This window comes from Peromyscus californicus, unplaced genomic scaffold, assembly GCF_007827085.1.
Source record: "Peromyscus californicus insignis strain IS unplaced genomic scaffold, ASM782708v3 Scaffold_13__1_contigs__length_99412109, whole genome shotgun sequence".
Classification (NCBI taxonomy): domain Eukaryota; kingdom Metazoa; phylum Chordata; class Mammalia; order Rodentia; family Cricetidae; genus Peromyscus; species Peromyscus californicus.
The window spans coordinates 57,813,240-57,831,285 of NW_026294424.1; the positions used below are offsets into that span (position 1 = coordinate 57,813,240).

Here is an 18,046-nt window from a genome sequence, read left to right on the forward strand (position 1 = left end):
GTACTATCTACATATGCATGCATCTTCCTTCAATGTAAAAATTCTCTTAATAAGTTAGCTGTGAGGAGATGGTACTGGCAGCATTCAAAAAAAAACTCAGCATCATAAAAAGCTCCAATATTAACTATGAAAAGCATAGGGTCATTCAGAAGCCCAACTCCAATGTACTTCGTCACAAGCCTTAGAAAGGCAAAGAGGACAGAGGACTTGTTTCATCGACTGACACGTCCCGACCCACATATGTGTTCGTTCACATGAGTCACAACCTAATTTTATGCAATGGGTGCCACAGACATGACCTGTACCCTCAATGGTAATGGCGTGGCATCTAAAACTCTCTCAGGAGGGAAGACAAGAGGGAAAGCCGGAAAGGAAGGAAGTAAAACAGAGTCACACACATGAGCTAGAAACACAGTACGTAAGGTATGAATGTCCCGCTCAATTAACATGGTGCTGTTCAATGCACTTCCACACTCGAAACTGGACCTAGACTCCATGGCGGAAAGGCGTTAGCCAGAGTGATTACCCGTTATCCTAATTTGGTAAGTACATCCTAGCCTTCCATGCATCACAGTAGTAAGGACAGGAAGACAAGTCCAGCAGGAACAGCAAAGGGCAGACATTTTGTCCCCTTCCCCGCCCACTCACCACACCGGCCAACCCCACGGAGACGCTGGTCAAAGGTACCAAACAGGACCGGGGCACAGAAATCAAGAGAACCCCTCAACTGAAGACTAACACTTTTGAGTGCCATGTGGAGGGCGGGCAGGTACCAGTCACAGCTTCTGGGATACAGTGATGACAGCCACACGCAGCCCGTGACAGCAGAGCCATTCCTTGAGAAGGGCTCCCAGATCATCCACAGAGCACATCCACCCCCACTCTAACTTGACAGGTACTTTTGTTTCGATCTTACTTGGGTTTGGGTCTGGTGCAATAAGCTTCCATTTGATAAATGTCCGTGGTTCCCAAAGACATAAACAAGCAGGTTGTGTTCAAAGCTGAACTGCTAAGCCTGAAGCTGTGCACACTGGTCAGGAGGCCTTTCCTGAAAGACAAAGGATGCTCATCTACACCAACAGAGAGCTCTAGTCTGCAAGGATGCAAAAGAAGGATGCTACAAATAGCAGTCCATTCCTAAGCCAGCTTGGGAGATGGCCCTCCCAACGTGATGGTCACAGGACTCCAGCCCTCTGCAACTTGCCAGGTCCCTACAGGGACACTAAATCCAAGTTTATGTAACCTCACCAATGGCCACTGCCCACTTTTCAGAAGACCGTGATCCTAACAGATCTGTTCATGTTCCTCTTAAGAAGCCAGGCAAGATGAGGCTAGAAATGACTTAAGCTCGAGAAGGCCAAGTAGTACAAGCCAGAAGAAAACGATCACACAGGAAGCAGAAGACAGGTCCAGATGGCCTGTTTCCTTAGGAAGGGGACCACTGGATATCCCTGAAGCAATCAGTGGCTCCCCTGAGACTGATAGAGGGGAGCTGATACAGAGGACCAGGCCTTTGGGGGCTGGATACCTGGCTTCTGGGTACAACATCCCTGCCAGGGTTGGGAGGCCAGCCAAATCTTTCCAGCAAGCACAGACTAGAGCAGGAACTACCCACACAGGAAGTAAGGGTCCTGAGCAGAGCAAAGGCTTCCCACAGGAGCTGGCCCACCTCCCATCAGTGGAGACAGGGAGATTCTCGTCCCCAGGAAGTTCTAGCAGCTGTGATTTCCATGCTCTGAGCCTCTGGGGTGCTCAGATACTTTGCCACCGACCGCTAAAAGCAAGCCAACTTCAGTGACAACCTCAGTGTTTTTCAGAGAGATGTTAGTGTTGAACATGTGTGTTGCACAGGTGCACAAGCATGTGTGAATGTGTCTGTGGGAGCCAGAGATCGGTATCAGGTGTCATCTCCAACTGCTCTCCACCTTGGTTTTTTGAGACAGGATATCTCACTCACTGGCTAGAACAGCTAGCCAGCACATCGCACAGATCCTCCTGTCTCCACCTTCACACACACACACACACACACACACACACACACAAAAAAAAAAAAAAATGGGACCACAGTTATCCGGCGCCTGGCTGTTTATATGCAGGTGGGTGGTAGGGATCCAAACTCGGGTCCGGCACAGTGAGTGCTTTACAGATGGAACCATCTTCCTGAGGCAAGGTTATTATTTTGTGTGTGTGTATGTGTGTGTGTGTGTGTGTGTGTGTGTGTGTGTGTGTGTGTGTGTGTTGGGGGGGTGTCTTTTGTTTATTTGCCTGTGTTTGTGGTTTGGTTTTTTTGTTCTGTAGTAGTGGGCAAAGAACCCAGGGACTTGCATATGCTAGGTGAGTGTTCTACCACTTACCTAGCCAAAGAGATGGCCAGCCAACAGATGCTATTACTAGACCCATCTTAGAAAGGGAAACAACACAGAAGAAAGCATCGCGTCAGTGGCTCCTCTGGGGAATGGCTGGGTAGACTTGAACCTAGGATCACTGCAGTAGAGACAGAGTCAAAGCTGCTCCTCAGCAGGGCAAGGAAGCAACGCAGAAACAAAATCTTTCTTCTCTGCACTATGTTCAAATTGCCTCCAGGCTATGAGACCCCCAGGGCACATTGATAAAAGTCTCTGTGACTCAGTTTCCTCATCCATAAAATGTGGACTAAAGTTGAAAGGTTGCTGAGTATTCTCTGAGATTAATTTGGCTTTATCCCAGTGTGTGCTCAGTGTAGGTGACTATCGGCAGCAGTCACAGACATACAAATCCAGACACACAGGAAGACAGTGAACCCCAGAAGCCTGACTAAGAGGGGGCACTGTTCATGTGACGTACAGAAAACACGAGCCCTTGACGTGAGGGAACAGCAGCCATGGGCACCGCCATGCCACACGGCAGGCTAAGTAGATTCACAATTAGTAGAGTCATGAGCCATGGTGGTCAGTCAGGACCACGGAGCCCTCACTGGTGCCCGGAGCCACAGCGAGCACAGCCAGAGCAGGCAGGTTCCCACACAAAGCAGAGCCAGCACAGGCGGGCTCCATCCACATGCTCTCGCAACAGTCACAAACAGCCAGGCTTCTCTTCCTTCCAGGAACAGGAAAGGGAAAACGATTAAACAGAAAACTACCAAAGTCCTAAACAGAGGGCATTCTGATTAGTCACAGGTTCAGTCAGGCAGTTCCCACACGCCAGGCACGTGGGTCTGGCTTCTGAGAACCTGGGAACTGGGAAGTGATGAGGAACAGCCAGGAAATCTCAAGGTCTGAGCCCACTGAAGTCACCTGATGTGAAATCCCCTCGACTACATCTGGAGAAAGAGCCAAGGGAAGAGGGACCAAGAGGGAAAACAAAGATCAAATAGCGAAAATGCTAGAAAGATGAAACAGAGGCAATCAGGAAAACCCCAGATGGGAGAAAATAAGTAAGAAAGGTCATTAGCATGATGCCCGAAGGGGGCTCTGAAAACCTGGCGCAGGACTTTAACATCAGAATACAGAAGCTGGCTGGGCGGTGGTGGCTCACGCCTTTAATCCCAGCACTTGGGAGGCAGAGCCAGGTGGATCTCTGTGAGTTCAAGGCCAGCAGCCTGGTCTACTAAGTGAGTTCCAGGAAAGGCGCAAAGCTACACAGAGAAACCCTGTCTCGGAAAAAAAAAAAAAAGAATACAGAAGCTGAGGCAGGAGGATTTTGAGTTCAAGGGCTGCCTGAGCTACAGAGCCAAAATTTTTTTTTAATTATAAAAAATGAAAATCTGCAAAAATCTATACATAGAAAAAAATATTATAACCATCACATATTGCTATGTATTTGTGCCATTACTACACGAAGCACTTTATAGAGATATTAACACATTTAACCTTGACAATAATCCAGGGAGGTAGTCACACACACAGTCACCTCACTAGTGGAATCTCAAGTGTGGTCAAAGGGGTTCTTTATGTACAAGAGAAGCTCACCCATCTACACTTCCTTTCACGGGTTAGTGAATTCAGGGGTTTCTAAAAGACGTCTGCACCAGAGACGGGAGGCACGGACTAATCATACTGACCAAAGTCAAGACCTCTACTCAACAATACTTCCAGGTACAGCGCTGTCTCCGCATGGGCCTCAGCATGGAGAAGACCAATTCTCCCATCACTCTGTTCAACAAAACAGTTGCGCCCCCTCCCTCAAGTCCCCTCTCATCCTTACCAGAGATGGAGTCTACTATCTATGTTAAGGGCTGTTGACACAGCACACAGACACCAAACGCAGCATGCTAGATCCCTCTCACACTGCCTTCTCCCAGCCTGTCCAGTGAATTACAAAGCACTGAGGAGCAGAGAAACAGACCTGCAGTAAGTGACAGAGATGGAGGCCTTGGCCAAGCTAGGGCTTTAACTCACCCCCACGCTGACTTGTGTTTAATTTATAGACACTGCCCTAAAGGTGACAGCACTCCAACCAGGAAGGAGAAGCAAACAATATGTACTTAAACAGCAGGGCTGAGAAATACAAATGCCCAACGGGCTTCCAAAACTAAATGTTTAGCAGATAACCATCCTGTAGGCGAGCCGAGTCGTATAAGTTCCGAGGAGTGGCCCGCTGGAGACAAGTGGGTACCATGACTGCTTCTTGGCTGTCACGTGACCAGGACTCCACCCACTACACTGACTTCATGATTCTTGTTCCCTGCATTCCTTAAACTGAATGATTCTTCCTATCCACACATCACAGAAAACCTACTGTATTATATATAGATTATGGTTGTGTCGCTTACAAAGGATGGCATTATTTACTCGATCCTGCACATGATGCCACGATGTATAAAAAAACAAAACAAGCATTATTTTGTACTTGGGCTCCCTTGAGCTCTCCGCCCTACCCCCACTCTACAAAAATACAGGAAAAGCAGCCCAGCTACCTCGCTGACAGTATGGGACCTGCTACAAACTCCGGTCCTATTCATATCAATGCCCAGGGCTCTTCCATCCCACAGCAATGCCCAGGGCTCCTCTGGTCCTCCATCCTCCACTCCCCGGCCTGACCGCCCCTTCCACAGCCTGCACAATAAAGTGCTTCAGGAGCTCAGGGGCCTCGCCTTAGCCTCCCCAATGGGGCTTCCCATCGCACTTCCCGGCATTCACTGAGAAGCTCTCTTCCACATGAACTGCAGTAACTTTTGTTCCTAGCTCCCGTGCCTTCACCCAGGCTGTTCCACGGGGTTGGTAGGTGCAGTCCACTATAATTCCCTTTGTGGATCACTTAAATGCCCAATTCTGGGCTACAAAGTCCTTTCCGTCCTTCACTTCAAAAAGGAAAAGTCTCCTCTTGTGATCCCACACAATACATAAGTCTGCGATTCTGATCACACCAAACTCCCTTTTCCATTACGCCACAAGGACTCCCATTCATGGCTTATCTACACTTCTCCATTATAAGTTTCACAGGGCAAAAACTAAACTAGCTGCTCACCAGTTACACATCCCCTACAGCTACCCAGCAGCATCTCGAATAAAGAAAGCCCCATGTTTTAATTAACCATGTGCTATGTGTACAAAATTATCTACAAGTTTTAGCTGCAACAACTATCATCAGACAATCCACTTGGCAAACACAGGTGCGAAATGTGCTTCCCCAGAAAAGCCCAACTTCCCTGCCCAATCCCCCAAACTTAAGCACCGCCCAAGGCCTTCGCTTTTGTCTGGCTGGTGGCTGTTTTACATATTTTGCCTTTAGCAGAGGCAAGAAGGTGGAAATACCAGGGGGAGCAGTGAAACATGTCCAGGCCATGCAAGCATAGACTACATACATGCAAAGAAAAATGAAGCCGGTCTGTGGCTAGCCACCTGCCACCTCGCCAATGCCAGGAAGTCATAGCTGTGGCTTTCTACAATGTGGCTAAGACGGCATGACTGACTGTGCTGGGACCTTCCAGCTCCAGAGGGCCATGAGAATGGGGGGAGACGGGCACCCTCCCTCCCCCACCTCATACTGTGAGACAGAAAGTCCAGGGAGTGCCTCAAACGTCCACTCCATAGAGGAGTCCCAGAAGGCCATGCCATGCCCGCGTGTAGGCAAAGAGGAGGAGTCTTGGCAGGTCATCAGCCCTGAGAGCAGTTCTTCCTCCTTGGCCCTGTGTGGCCTGTGACACACAGGTTCTTCATCCACTACTCCGACCAAATGAACCAGCTGGAGAAGATAGGTTACCTCATTGGTGTCCTTCGGTGAATTAAACGCAATTTTTCGTCCCTCCTATCTCTATCATGCCAAAATTTTAGAAAACATTAACTTTTATGGGGGGAAGGGGTGTCTCACTATGTAGTCCTGGCTGGCCTAGAGCTCACTATGTAGAGCAGGCTAGCCTAGGATGACCTGCCCTTGTCTCCTGAGTGTTGAGATTAAAGGTGAACACTACCACACCCAGACAGACAAACATTTATAAATCTAATCACCGGTTTATTGCGTTACCACTTTCAGATGGCAGCACACGCCTATAAGCACAGCATCCATGGGCCTGAAGCAGGAGGACGACAAATACACAATTTATTTTTTTTATTTTATGTGAATGGATGCATGGGTATCATTTGCATGGCTAATCCGGTGGAAGCCAGGAAATTGCCTGGAACTGAAGTTAGACACAGTTGTGAGCCATCATGTGGGTGCTGGGAACCAAATCTGGGTCCTCTGGAAGAGCAGCCAATACTCTTAACATGTGAGCCGTCTTTCCCACCTCAGGACTGTACACTGAAAGCCTGCTGAGACTAACAGAGTGAGTTCAAGGCCAGCATGAACTACAGTGAGACCCTGTCTCAAAAAGGGAGGGAGGGAGGGAGGGAGGGAGAAAGGGGGCGGAGGGCAAGAGAATAGGCAATATCTGAAGACTCCCAAGGTTAATTATCTGGTTTTGACTAACAACAAAAATCTATATTCACCTGCTAAGATGCCTTGGTCTCCTCTTTAAGTAGATGGAGCAAGAACAAAACAGACAAATATAAAACTTTCCTCCAACTGTTGATAAGAGAGGGAACATGTCATTTCACATCATACAAGGGACATTTGGGGACCAGGAATATCCACCCAGCTTTGGCTTCCCCTCTTCTGTGATGAGCAACAAATCTTGCTTCTTGTCCTGATTACTCCCCGGAAGTCTCATGACCCTTCACGCCACAAAAGAGACTTGCAATCACTGCGAGGAGCAGGTATCCATAAAGTTCAATCTGATCAAGCAATCAAATATTTAACACATCTCACACACGTGGCCACCACAGAGAGTTCTAGCTCGGAGGAAGCATACAGTGAGGGCCAAAAACATAAAAGAGAGACAGCACACCTGACCTGCATTCAGGTCATCACAGGAACACAGTCTGAGGAGTCACAGGAAAGGTTTCCTGGAAGTATGAGCCTTGATCTCAGCTGGAAACCTGGGTACAAGACAGGACAGGATAGACCTAGACAATGGGGGGGAGGGGGGGGAGAGCTCAAAAGAAGAAGGGGAAACCCACCATCTCTCCTCCCCGACACTCCCCTGCTCACATCTGATACTTAGCTAACATCACCGGGAAATGTGACAGAAAAGCGAACTTCATCTCAAGCCTACAGTACTGTCTTGTTGTTCTGGGGTGGGGCTGGCCACTTGGGCCATGACCAGCCTCCAGCAATCGAGACACCCAGGTCTGAGAAGCACGGCCACGGCTTAGCTCGCTCTTCCCTCCTCTATCAGACCATTTCAGCTGCCGATAACAGCTGGGCTGGGTAACTTCGCAAAGGAGAAGCTGATGTAGCTCACACTTCTAGGGCTCCAGGGACCCCATCAGATGACGGTCTTTTCACTGGCAGAGTCTCAGGGTGGTTCAGGGATGTCCATGCAGACATAGGGACCATGCACATACGTGTGTATGAATAAGAAAGACACACACACAGACAGACACACACACACACAGATTGCATGTCTACCTCTCTGGCCTCTCTTCAACTGTGAAACTGTGAGCATTCAATCATGAGGATGCCTCACTAATGGCTTTATCTAAAGCTAATCACCTCTAAACACGGCATCCAGTAAGTTTCCAGCCTCCTAACACCTTACAATGTGAAATAAATGGGAACATATAAGCCCTTAGGGAACACACTCAAACCATAGCCAAACCATCACACACACCCCTGTTCCGCAACCACAGATCCCTTTCACCCAGCTACTGCCTCCAGCTGCGCAGTGGAAACTTAAACCTTGTTTGCTCCTCCGGTAAGCTTGCCCAACTGGCCTGGATTCTCGATTCTCCATGCATCCCACTCCCAGCCCCAGGTTAGCACTCCGGCTCAGTGCCTCTCTTTCCTTACCAAGGTGCTAACAGCGCTCATCTTTTCTGACTGCTCCACAGGGCGAGGATTCCATAGACCCTGTTCCCATCACTCCATCCTCGGTGCCTTGTGTGTTGTAAGGTGCTTTTGTTAATGTTTGGTGAATGATGAAAATCAATCAAAAGAACCCAGCGCTATGGTTTGAGTGTGCCGAGACTTCATTCCGAAATCCATGTTTGTGGTGTATCGAGGTGGGGCCACGGTGGAGAGGTAATTTGGCTTAGATGAGGTGATGAAGACGAGGCTCCATTGTGACATTAGCAACTTTATAAGCAGAGAAAGAGAGACCCATAGTGGCATGTCTGCTCTGGCTTGCCACGTGATGTCCTCTACTTTGCTGTGATGCAGCTTGGAGGTCCGATCCAAGAGATGTCAACAACATGCTCGTGGACTTCTCAGCCTACCAAACCATGAGCCCAATGCACTGTTGGTCTTTATAAACTACCCAGTCTCAAACATTCTGTTATAGCAATAGAAAGCAGGCCAAGCTGCTCGTGAAATAAATGGTTTTAAATACTTCGCGTGTTGTGATATCTCAAATGTGATACACACACGTGGCATGGCTGTCAGAAGACCACTGACTCCGCCTTTGGAGAGATTCATGAATAGATCTGGAGTTTAAAAATCTTTACGCTAAGAATGTCCACTAATACCTCCTCTCAACATCTCAGTTTCTCCTGGTCTCCTTGTGGCTGGCATCCTCTCTCCATGACTACTTTTGCCACCTTTGGGGGGGAAACAGAACCCACAGAGGTTGGTAGAGGACAGAGCCTCCAATCAATCCAGAGAAGGGCAGAGGGACTCATGGCCACGATCTGAGAGTGAATATTAGGAAGAATAACTCCCCACACTAACATAAAGAAAAAGGGGAGCCAGAGAGATGTCTTAACTGAACCTGAGCTCAGCTCCCGGCACCCACGTTAGCCAGCTCACAACTGCCTGTAACTCCTGGTCCAGGGGATCCAACACCGTCCTCTGCTCTGTACACACATGCACATACATGTGCATGCACACACACACCAAACACTGACACAGATATACAGATATACACATAAAAAATTTTTTTAAAGAGAAAGCCTGGATTCTAGTTCTAGCTTGCTTTCTTCATTCACATTTTAAATACCTATTCTAGGGCTGGAGAGATGGCTCAGTGGTTAAGGGCACCGACTGCTCTTCCAGAGGTCCTGAGTTCAATTCCCAGCAACCACATGGTGGCTCACAATCATCTGTAATGAGATCTGGTGCCCTCTTCTGGGCCTGTAGGCAAATACGCAGGCAGAATAAATAAATAAATAAATAAATAATAAACAAGCAAACTATTCTATTCCTGGTCTCACTTTAGCCCTGGGCTTCCAGCAGTGAACAAGATCCACACATGATATCATCCTAATGGCTGCTAGGGGTAAGCTGCCCCTGATTCCTGCAGGCCACAGAATCTTTCTGGGCTCAGTTTCCCCATATGCACAGCAAATAACAAGATGAACATCTCTAAATGCATGTGACTTAAGAACAACAGTCACTCCTGTAACAGCCAGTTATTCTGCTGAGGTCAGGTTCATCCCACATCAAAGAGCTGGAAAAGCACACCTTAGAGTGTGAGCATCAGGAACAGGAGTGGACCAAGGAAACCTGCCAGGAGCAGAGATGACTGCTGGGTCCACGTCAACGCAAGGACACCCCAACAGGATAGGAGGGTCCCAGAAGGAGCAAAGGAGCATTCTTAAATCTTGGTGGTGCCAGCTCAGTTTCCTCTCCACTAAATAAGCTCCGAGGACATCACCAGGGACCCTTCCAGCTCCTAATACTACACTCTGCTTTCCTGTCATGAATATTATTTCATCCAAACATCCCTGGGAGTAAAGAGAAGTCCAGTAACCAATTAGATCCTCCATCAAGCATGTAACATGATCACTACATCAAGTCCTAAGGAAATACAGGAGCATTTTTGTGCCTACAACTACAGATTGGCTGACTGGATTGATTTATCAACCCCCCAAAGTTCTTCCAAAAGAAATCATCAGGGTCTATCTTTACAAAGGTAATGAATGGTTCTCTTGCATCCTCCTCTTTCCTTCCTAGTATTAACATGGCTACCAATGGCTTTACCTCTACCTCCCAGGAGAACGCACAGTCAAGCCCATTGTCCCCCATTCCTCCTAGGGTGGAAGTACTACCCCATCCCCAAAGCCCTCTCTTGCCCCTTCCATCATCAGCACCAGAACCCGGAGCCCCGTGGCAGAGGACAACGGATGCTGGGGAACTGGCAAAGAACCAGAAATGACACTTCTGGAGTGCTTACGGTGTTGGTTGGTTTGATTCCTTTTGGTGGTTGTTTTGCTTACACATAGTTTCACACAGTAGCCCAGGTTGACCAGGAACTCACTAAGCAGCTCAGGCTGGCTTTGAACGAACAGTAATCCCCTACCTCAGCTTCCTAGTGCTGGGGTTACAGGCTTCAGACCAGCTTTGGAGTGGTTAAGAGCTTTGTTTCGTCCTTTTGATGTAAAATGTTAGTGTCTGACGCCGAACAAATAATGATAGCAAACCCTTTCAGCACACCTGCACAGCAAACACTGCTTCAAACACTCGAATGCTTTGTCTCACAAAATTGTGATAATCACCACAGGAAGCAGCTTGGCCTTATTTTCCCCATTTTTCGCCACAGGTAAGAAAACGTGGTTTAGAGATTTGTTTTCTCTGTACAACAGGCACTTTTATTAGTGGTTGGAATGTTGCTACATCCAGGGGTTTGCAAATCAAGGGAGGCAGGGCGCTCACGGGAGGCTCCTCAGGAGGGCTGGCAGCTGCCACAGGAAACAGGAGAGCCCGGCTGGGAATTGTTCCTTTCTGGGATCCCAGGCCAGTGCCAAAGGAGGAAAGACAAGGGAGGCCTTGGGGTATTGCGAGCGGGAATGGAAACTGGGTCTCCTGAGTTCAAGCAGGCTGGCCAAAGGAGCCTCAAGGTAAGATGACTGGCCCCAAGCACTCCGATTGCCTGGGGTGTCCACCACCGTCCAAAATCCCTTGGTGGATTCAGTTTCTCTCCCTTACAAAGAGAGCCGTGTCACTAACTGGCAGAGAAGTGCAGAGGAGAAAGCCAGCCTCGCCTCTCGACTTACCCATCAAGGTTCCATTACAACGAGCGCTGAGCGCTCACCCGTAACGCTACCGAATAGACAAAACCCCAGCTGCATCCAGGTGGCTTGATTAGATGCCACGCTAGGATGTCAAGGCAGCCTTTCTTCTCCTGAAGTCTGTGCATCAGAGGGGTTATTCATGGGCATCTGGCTGTTTTCAAAACTCTTTAATGGCTATCTGTCATTTTTCAAGTCTCTGTAAGATTTTAAGATGGACTTTATTTATTTTTTTTTTTTTAAAGATTTATTTATTTATTATGTATACAGAAGAGGGTGCCAGATCTCATTACAGATGGTTGTGAGCCACCATGTGGGTGCTGGGAATTGAACTCAGGACCTCTGGAAGAGCAGTCGGTGCTCTCAACCTCTGAGCCATCTCTCCAGGCCCTTTATTTTTATTTTATATGTGGAGTGCTTTGCTTGCATGTATATGCACTATGTTGGTGCCTGGTGCCCACGGAGGACAGAACATGCCTGGACTGAGAGTTACAGATGAGCTATGTGGGTGCTGGGAGTCCAATCCGGGCCAGCTGTGAGAGCAGTCACTACTCTGAACCACTGAGTCTTTTCTCCAATCACTCTCTGCAGGATTCCTGCTGTTTCTCCATGGGATTTTTTTTTTTTTTTTTTTTTTTTTTTTTTAGATATTTGCATGGGATACTTATACTTGGTTCCCAATAAACGTGAGAAAACGTGGATAGGTCAGGAAAGGCAGATGCAGGACCATGAGTCCTTGAACTGAAAAACCTGGAGGCAGATGTGGGATTCCAGAAAGGCAGCAGAGAGCATTCAATGTACACTGTGTCACACTCAGAAATCAAACATGCTGGATTACTGCAGCAAAGCATACAGCTAGTGAACCTATGTGAGATCAAACATACACTTGAACATCTCACGCTGGGGCAGGCTGTGTGTTACCACCACCAGAACATATCAAAAATCCTCAATCTTCAGAGCATTTTGCATTTGAAAAATCTCCAGAGAAGATTACAGCAATGTGTAAATGCCTTGGATACTTGGGGGGAGGGGGGAGACACACATACATACACACACACACACACACACACACACACACACACACACACACACACCCTGATAAAGGATATTAGAAAAATAGCCAATCTTATTTTAAAAAAAAACCAAAGATTATAACAAATTAAATAAGGTACCAACACTTGCCTTAACGAATTAGCAAGTACCTTTTTATTTTCGGGGGGAAAAAAAATACGAAGGCGAGAGATGAGTGTCTGAGACCACTGCTCTAAAAGTACAAACAGGCCAACCTTCAGACCAACAGTGAGGTAATCAACGGCCTAACTGTTGGAGCCCATCTAGGTTTCCTGGTGGCTTTACCCAGCAGGTCTGCATGAAGAGGATGATTAGACCACAGGCCTGAGTGCAGGTGTTTGGAAGGGTCTACCCTTGGCTGTATCTCGAAAGGGGGAGGTCTTTGCTCCTCCCCTTGGCATTGTGATCAAAAGCCCTTTGGAATGAAGTTCTGGGCTGCTGGTGGATTGAGACCCAGGCCCTCCCGAGGCTATCGTGTGTTTTCTGACTTTCCTCTCATGGTCTAGGTAGCTCTTTCTAGCTAATATTTCTCACTTCTCCCTACTCAAGAGTACCCTGGGTCTTTGGTTGGTTGGTTGGTTGGTTGGTTAGTTGTTTTTTTCAAGACAGGGTTTCTCTGTGTAGCTTTGCGCCTTTTCTGGAACTCGCTTTGTAGACCAGGCTGGCCTTGAACTCACGGAGATCCGCCTGCCTTTGCCTCACGAGTGCTGGGATTAAAGGTGTGTGCCACCACTGCCCGGGCGCACCCTGGGTCTTAAAAGTGGTGGCTGGTCCACCACACCTAACAATGGTGAACATCACTGACCTGCAAGCTGCCTTCCCAAGAACCCATTTTCTATGCAAGTCATCAACTACGAGACCAGGCCTTGTGGACAAAGGTGTTCGCTGAAACAACCAAGTTTGAAGTCACATTTTTAAAACAATGACTAATAACTGCAACCTCCCCGAAAGGAGGCACAGTGAGTTAAAACACCAGGAAGCCACATGAAGGAACATCCCCAGGCACCTCTCCAGTGAATCAGAAAGGGAGATCGCATATAACAAAGGTAAAGGGGACCAGGGCTCACAAAGTGCACTGCATGAAGATCCTATCCAAGGTCGAGATGCATGAAGACGAGGAAGGAATGCTCACTGAGGCAAGGGCCTCTAGGTGAGGGATCAGGGTAATTCTCTCCCTCTTCCCACACGAACTGTGGGAGGAACTTCTCAAAACTTCCTACGACACTGCAGAGGGAGTCACACTCCTGTGACTCCATAAACATTTCAGGATGAAAAGAGTTTTTTCAAAGAGAGGGTGGAAAAGGGTTTAGAATGCACTTTGGAACTGAACGTCTATGACAGAATGGCAAAGCTCGGGTAATACCGTGGGACTCTGCCACCTCTTGGACAATCCTTTTCTGCAGACATAAACGTGGGAATGAAATCAGTCCTATGGAATCATAAGTATTAAATGATCTGAGGACAAAGTCCACTACCTGCCAAACAACACTGAATTCCCCTGTCCAAAAACAGTAAAGACCTCACAAGGCACTCACGCCAGCTTTCAATTTTAGCCCTTCAGTCTTACACCAGATCCTTTGTTGTTGTTTTCCTTTTGTTTGCTTGTTAAGGCAAGGCCTCACTCCACAGCCCTGGCTGTCCTGAAGTTCACTATGTAGACCAGGCTGGCCTCAAATTCAGAGATCAGCCTGCCTCTGCCCTCGAGTACTAACATTAAAGGCATGTGCCGCCATGCCCAGCCTTCTTACACCAGATTTTTACTATCTTGGCTTGGCAGCCCCTAAAACTTTACCAACTCCTTGTTGTGTATGACATTTTACAGAAAGATCATACGGTATTAAATCTAAGTAAATTCTAACATATGAATGACATGTTATAATTCCTGGAGTAAAGACCAAAACTACATCGATTTCATTTACATGTAAATAAAAAAATGAAATTTTAAAATCTTTACCAGCTCCTAAATCACAAACACAAAGATTACTGAACAACACTAAGAATAATAGTTTTAACTAATGACAATTTGGATTATTCTTTTATTTCCATTTCTCATTTTTTTTAATTCTTATTTTTTTATCTTATTTTAATGGGGGGGGGGACTTTTTGTAGCACTGGGGATTGAACCTGGGGACTCCTATACATGACAGGCAGGTGTAGCACTGAGCTACACCCAAAGCCCAGAAGCCACAGTGCACTGATGCCAAGTTTCAATTTCAGTCCTTCAAACTTACGCCCAATTTTTTAAATAGTATTTTTTAATGTATGTCATTTTTAAATAATGAAATTAAAAAGGCCCAACATGTAATAAGACTTCAATATCAAAGCCAAAGTAAAAATGAAAGTTTTCTGTCTGAATCACCTTGACCGTGGCTTCTCACATTCCAATCTAACTCCTCCCCAAGTTTCCCCACCTCATTCTTTTCTGAAGGGGTAGGAAATACACAGAGAAGAAGAAATGACAGTCCCTGGGAACATTCTTCATTTCCTCTTTAAATTTGGAGTAAGCATGAAATCCCAAGCTCCAAATAGCGTAAGTTTACAAAACACTGCACTCAATGTCTGTGTCTTAAGTGGCTATTCAGCTAGGCAGCTACCCAGCCAAAGGAGAACCCAGAATTTAATCAAACCTATCTTCAGCATCTAAATGAGGAATGTGAGGCTGGACGGACGCCCACAGAGCCCAGGGACTGTGCATCTGTCACAGCACCAGACCTGGAACTGTATCACTCACCTCTCCACTCAAGGGCTGTGTCCACTGCCGGACAGGAAAATTGAGAAACCAATAAGGCCAGAGGCTGAGTAACCAGAGAACCTAAGTACATAAATAAGGCAAGACACGAAAAAGCATCCCCGGTGCTGGTAGAGTAGTTTCTAATGCCACTTTGTAGACAATTTACAAAAAAGGAAGTGAAAGAGACTTCTTTCACCACCCACTGTGAAGCTATCTGTCCTTTCTCCTCTGCAGGGCTGCACATAACTACATGCTCAGGATACGATGTTTGGGTATTTTAAAACTATCCTACCATCCAAGTCATGAGGGTGACTTGTGCTCTATTTTCTCTGGGAAGCAGTGGGGGGGGGGGGGCAATAGAAAGGAAATGAGTTTAAAATCAAGCAGGCTGTATTATCCCAGACACACACACACCCACTATCCAATGCTTACTGATACAATACCTATGTGATGGCAGGCCTCAGTTGCTCTACTGAAAATCAATACATCTTGGTTTATGAGGAATAAGTTTTAAAATACACATAAAGTGCCCAACCAAAGCACAGAGCAGGCTGACTATAGGAGTTCCCATCTCTTACTTCCTACTTCTCAGCGTTGATGCCAAAGAGATCAGAGGCCGGCTGTTAGGGTTCATCTTTTGCTACAGGCCTCAAGGCCTGCTAGCAAATTTGAATAGTTACTTCGTTCTTCTCAAGCATTTTCACCCAAAAAAAAGTTACTAGTAGCACTACTAGGTAAGACTTTCTTCAGTCACAGTGCAAGCCTGATACCCGGATGTTCAGAAAACCCAGCAAAACATAAACCTACCCTAGGAATGGAGGAAGGCTGATTACATGCCTCCTGTACTAAATTGTAACAATCTGATTCCCAAGTTAAGCTTTTTTTTCCCCCAACTCTGCAACAAGTGATTCCAGCCGGAAATTACCTGCAGCCTCCAATCGCATTTGAACCTATTTTGTATTTACAAGCCCCAACAAAGAAACACAGGATGCACATGAAAATGTCCCGTCCAGTGAAATTTGTCACTAGCTTCCCATTCCCCTGGGGGAATGGCTGGAGGAAATGTGAACCTGCTAATCAATACTCAAGAGACACATTATCTATCTATCCTGTTCCCTTCCTAACACGTTCCTAGGAAAAAGTAAAGGCCAAGTGACAGGCCAGTTTCAGAGCTCTAAGTGACTGGAATGTTCAGGACTGAAGAGGAGCGCGTGTACTTTATAGAGGAGACAGTCGCCGTTGGAAGCCTTCCAGCTGCTTATTATTTGGGCCTGAAGAGGAGCCTCCCCTGAAGGCAGCTTGGCAGAGCCTGCTGACGTAAGAATCAGCCTGTGGTAACCCCAAATGGCCAGGAAGGCTTAAGTCTATTTTTTTTTTAACTACTGCTGTGAGGTGGCAATTAAGAGGGGGAAACAGTGATTAAGAATCCCTGGTGTGTGTCTTATAAAAACAGGAGTGTGAGACAGGGCTTCCTTAAGTAAAAGGTAGACCTCAAAAGAGATTTCAGTTAGAAGAAACTCCTGCTGATCGCTCCTCGTTGAGCACAACACTCAGCGTCTCAGCTGGTGGCTTCCACCCTGACCACAGAGGGTTCCTTTTGTGATGACAGAATGTGATACAAAGAAAAAGCAGTGTGCATTACAGATGTGCCTTTCATCTTTCCCGATCTAATTTATCCAGGATATGTGGGAAGGAGTGTGAAATTACTGAGTTACTACAAGAATCCGTAACCACCTGCAAAGACTGGAACTTTCAAGGCTTTAACATAATAAAAAAGAAGAAAATGGGAGAGCGAGGAAATCAGCCGTAGAGCAGCACCCGGTCCCGGGTAACAAGATCTTCGGCTGGCGAGGCCTTTGGGGATCAGGACGGTAGAAAGGGGGTCCACCGCCGGGCACCTAGGGCACGCGGCTGCGGAGAAGACGCCCCAGCAAGGCGACCTTCTGAAGAGTTCGGGTTGGGGTCCCGCGGCCCTCAGAAGAGGCGGGGGGAGGGAAGGCGGGAGCCCGGGAGGAGGGTGGGGAGGGACCCAAGCCGCGCCGCGCGCCGCACCCTGCCCGGGCCACCCCGGGCCACCCAGATGTTCAGAGCCGGATCCGGTAGCCGAGCAGGACGCGCGCAACTCAGGGCGCGGCGGGGCTGCGGGCTCCCTTCCTTCCGCGTGCAGACCCGACTCAGCACCTGGCGTCCCCGCCCGGACCACGCACTCACCGGGGGCCACCAGCGGCGAACTCACGGCGCCTCCCACGAACACCGCAGCAGAGAGCACAGCGGACCCCGGGAGTCCCCACGGAGCCATCGCCGCGTTCCCTGCACCCTCCTCTCCCCGGCCGCCGCGTCCCGGTCCAGGAAGATGGTGAAGCTCCAGAGACGCCCCGCAGATTGAGCCGGGGAGCTCGGCCTCTTCTAGCCCCTAGCCGCCCAGCCTGGACCCGCCGAGGCCCCGCCCACAACGCGGAAGCCCCGCCTCTGCCCGCCGCGCCCGGGTCCCCGGAGGCCTGGCCCCGCCCTCACGTGCATGACCCCGCCCCCCGGCGCCTCTCCCTGTCACTCCCCTTTCCCCTAAGAACCCTACGGCCGCGTCAGCCGCGCGGATAAGCCGTGGCCCCGCCCCCCAAGCCCCGCCCTCCGCTGTCCCGCCCCGCCCCTTCTGGTTGGGCGGGCTTCCTTTCGAAACCCTGCCCTGCAAAGTGGCGGGGCTGCGCGGGAGCCTCGGGCGGGGGCGGGTTGCTCCTTCTCCTGGGTCCTGGAACTAAGCATGGGAAGAGGAAGACGGAGGTTG

The 18,046-nt window shown here is 48.3% G+C and overlaps 1 protein-coding gene across 1 annotated transcript in view; it reads right to left on the minus strand.

The window, feature by feature from the left end:
- Rell1 (RELT like 1) overlaps positions 1–17,714 on the minus strand; it is a 47,479-nt gene extending 29,765 nt beyond the window's left edge. Inside the window, exon 1 of the mRNA XM_052734974.1 lies at positions 17,476–17,714. Within this exon, the coding sequence (XP_052590934.1) occupies positions 17,476–17,563 (88 nt within the window). The 5' untranslated portion in view covers positions 17,564–17,714. The remainder of the gene's footprint in view (positions 1–17,475) is intronic.
- Between the last annotated feature and the right edge of the window lie 332 nt (positions 17,715–18,046).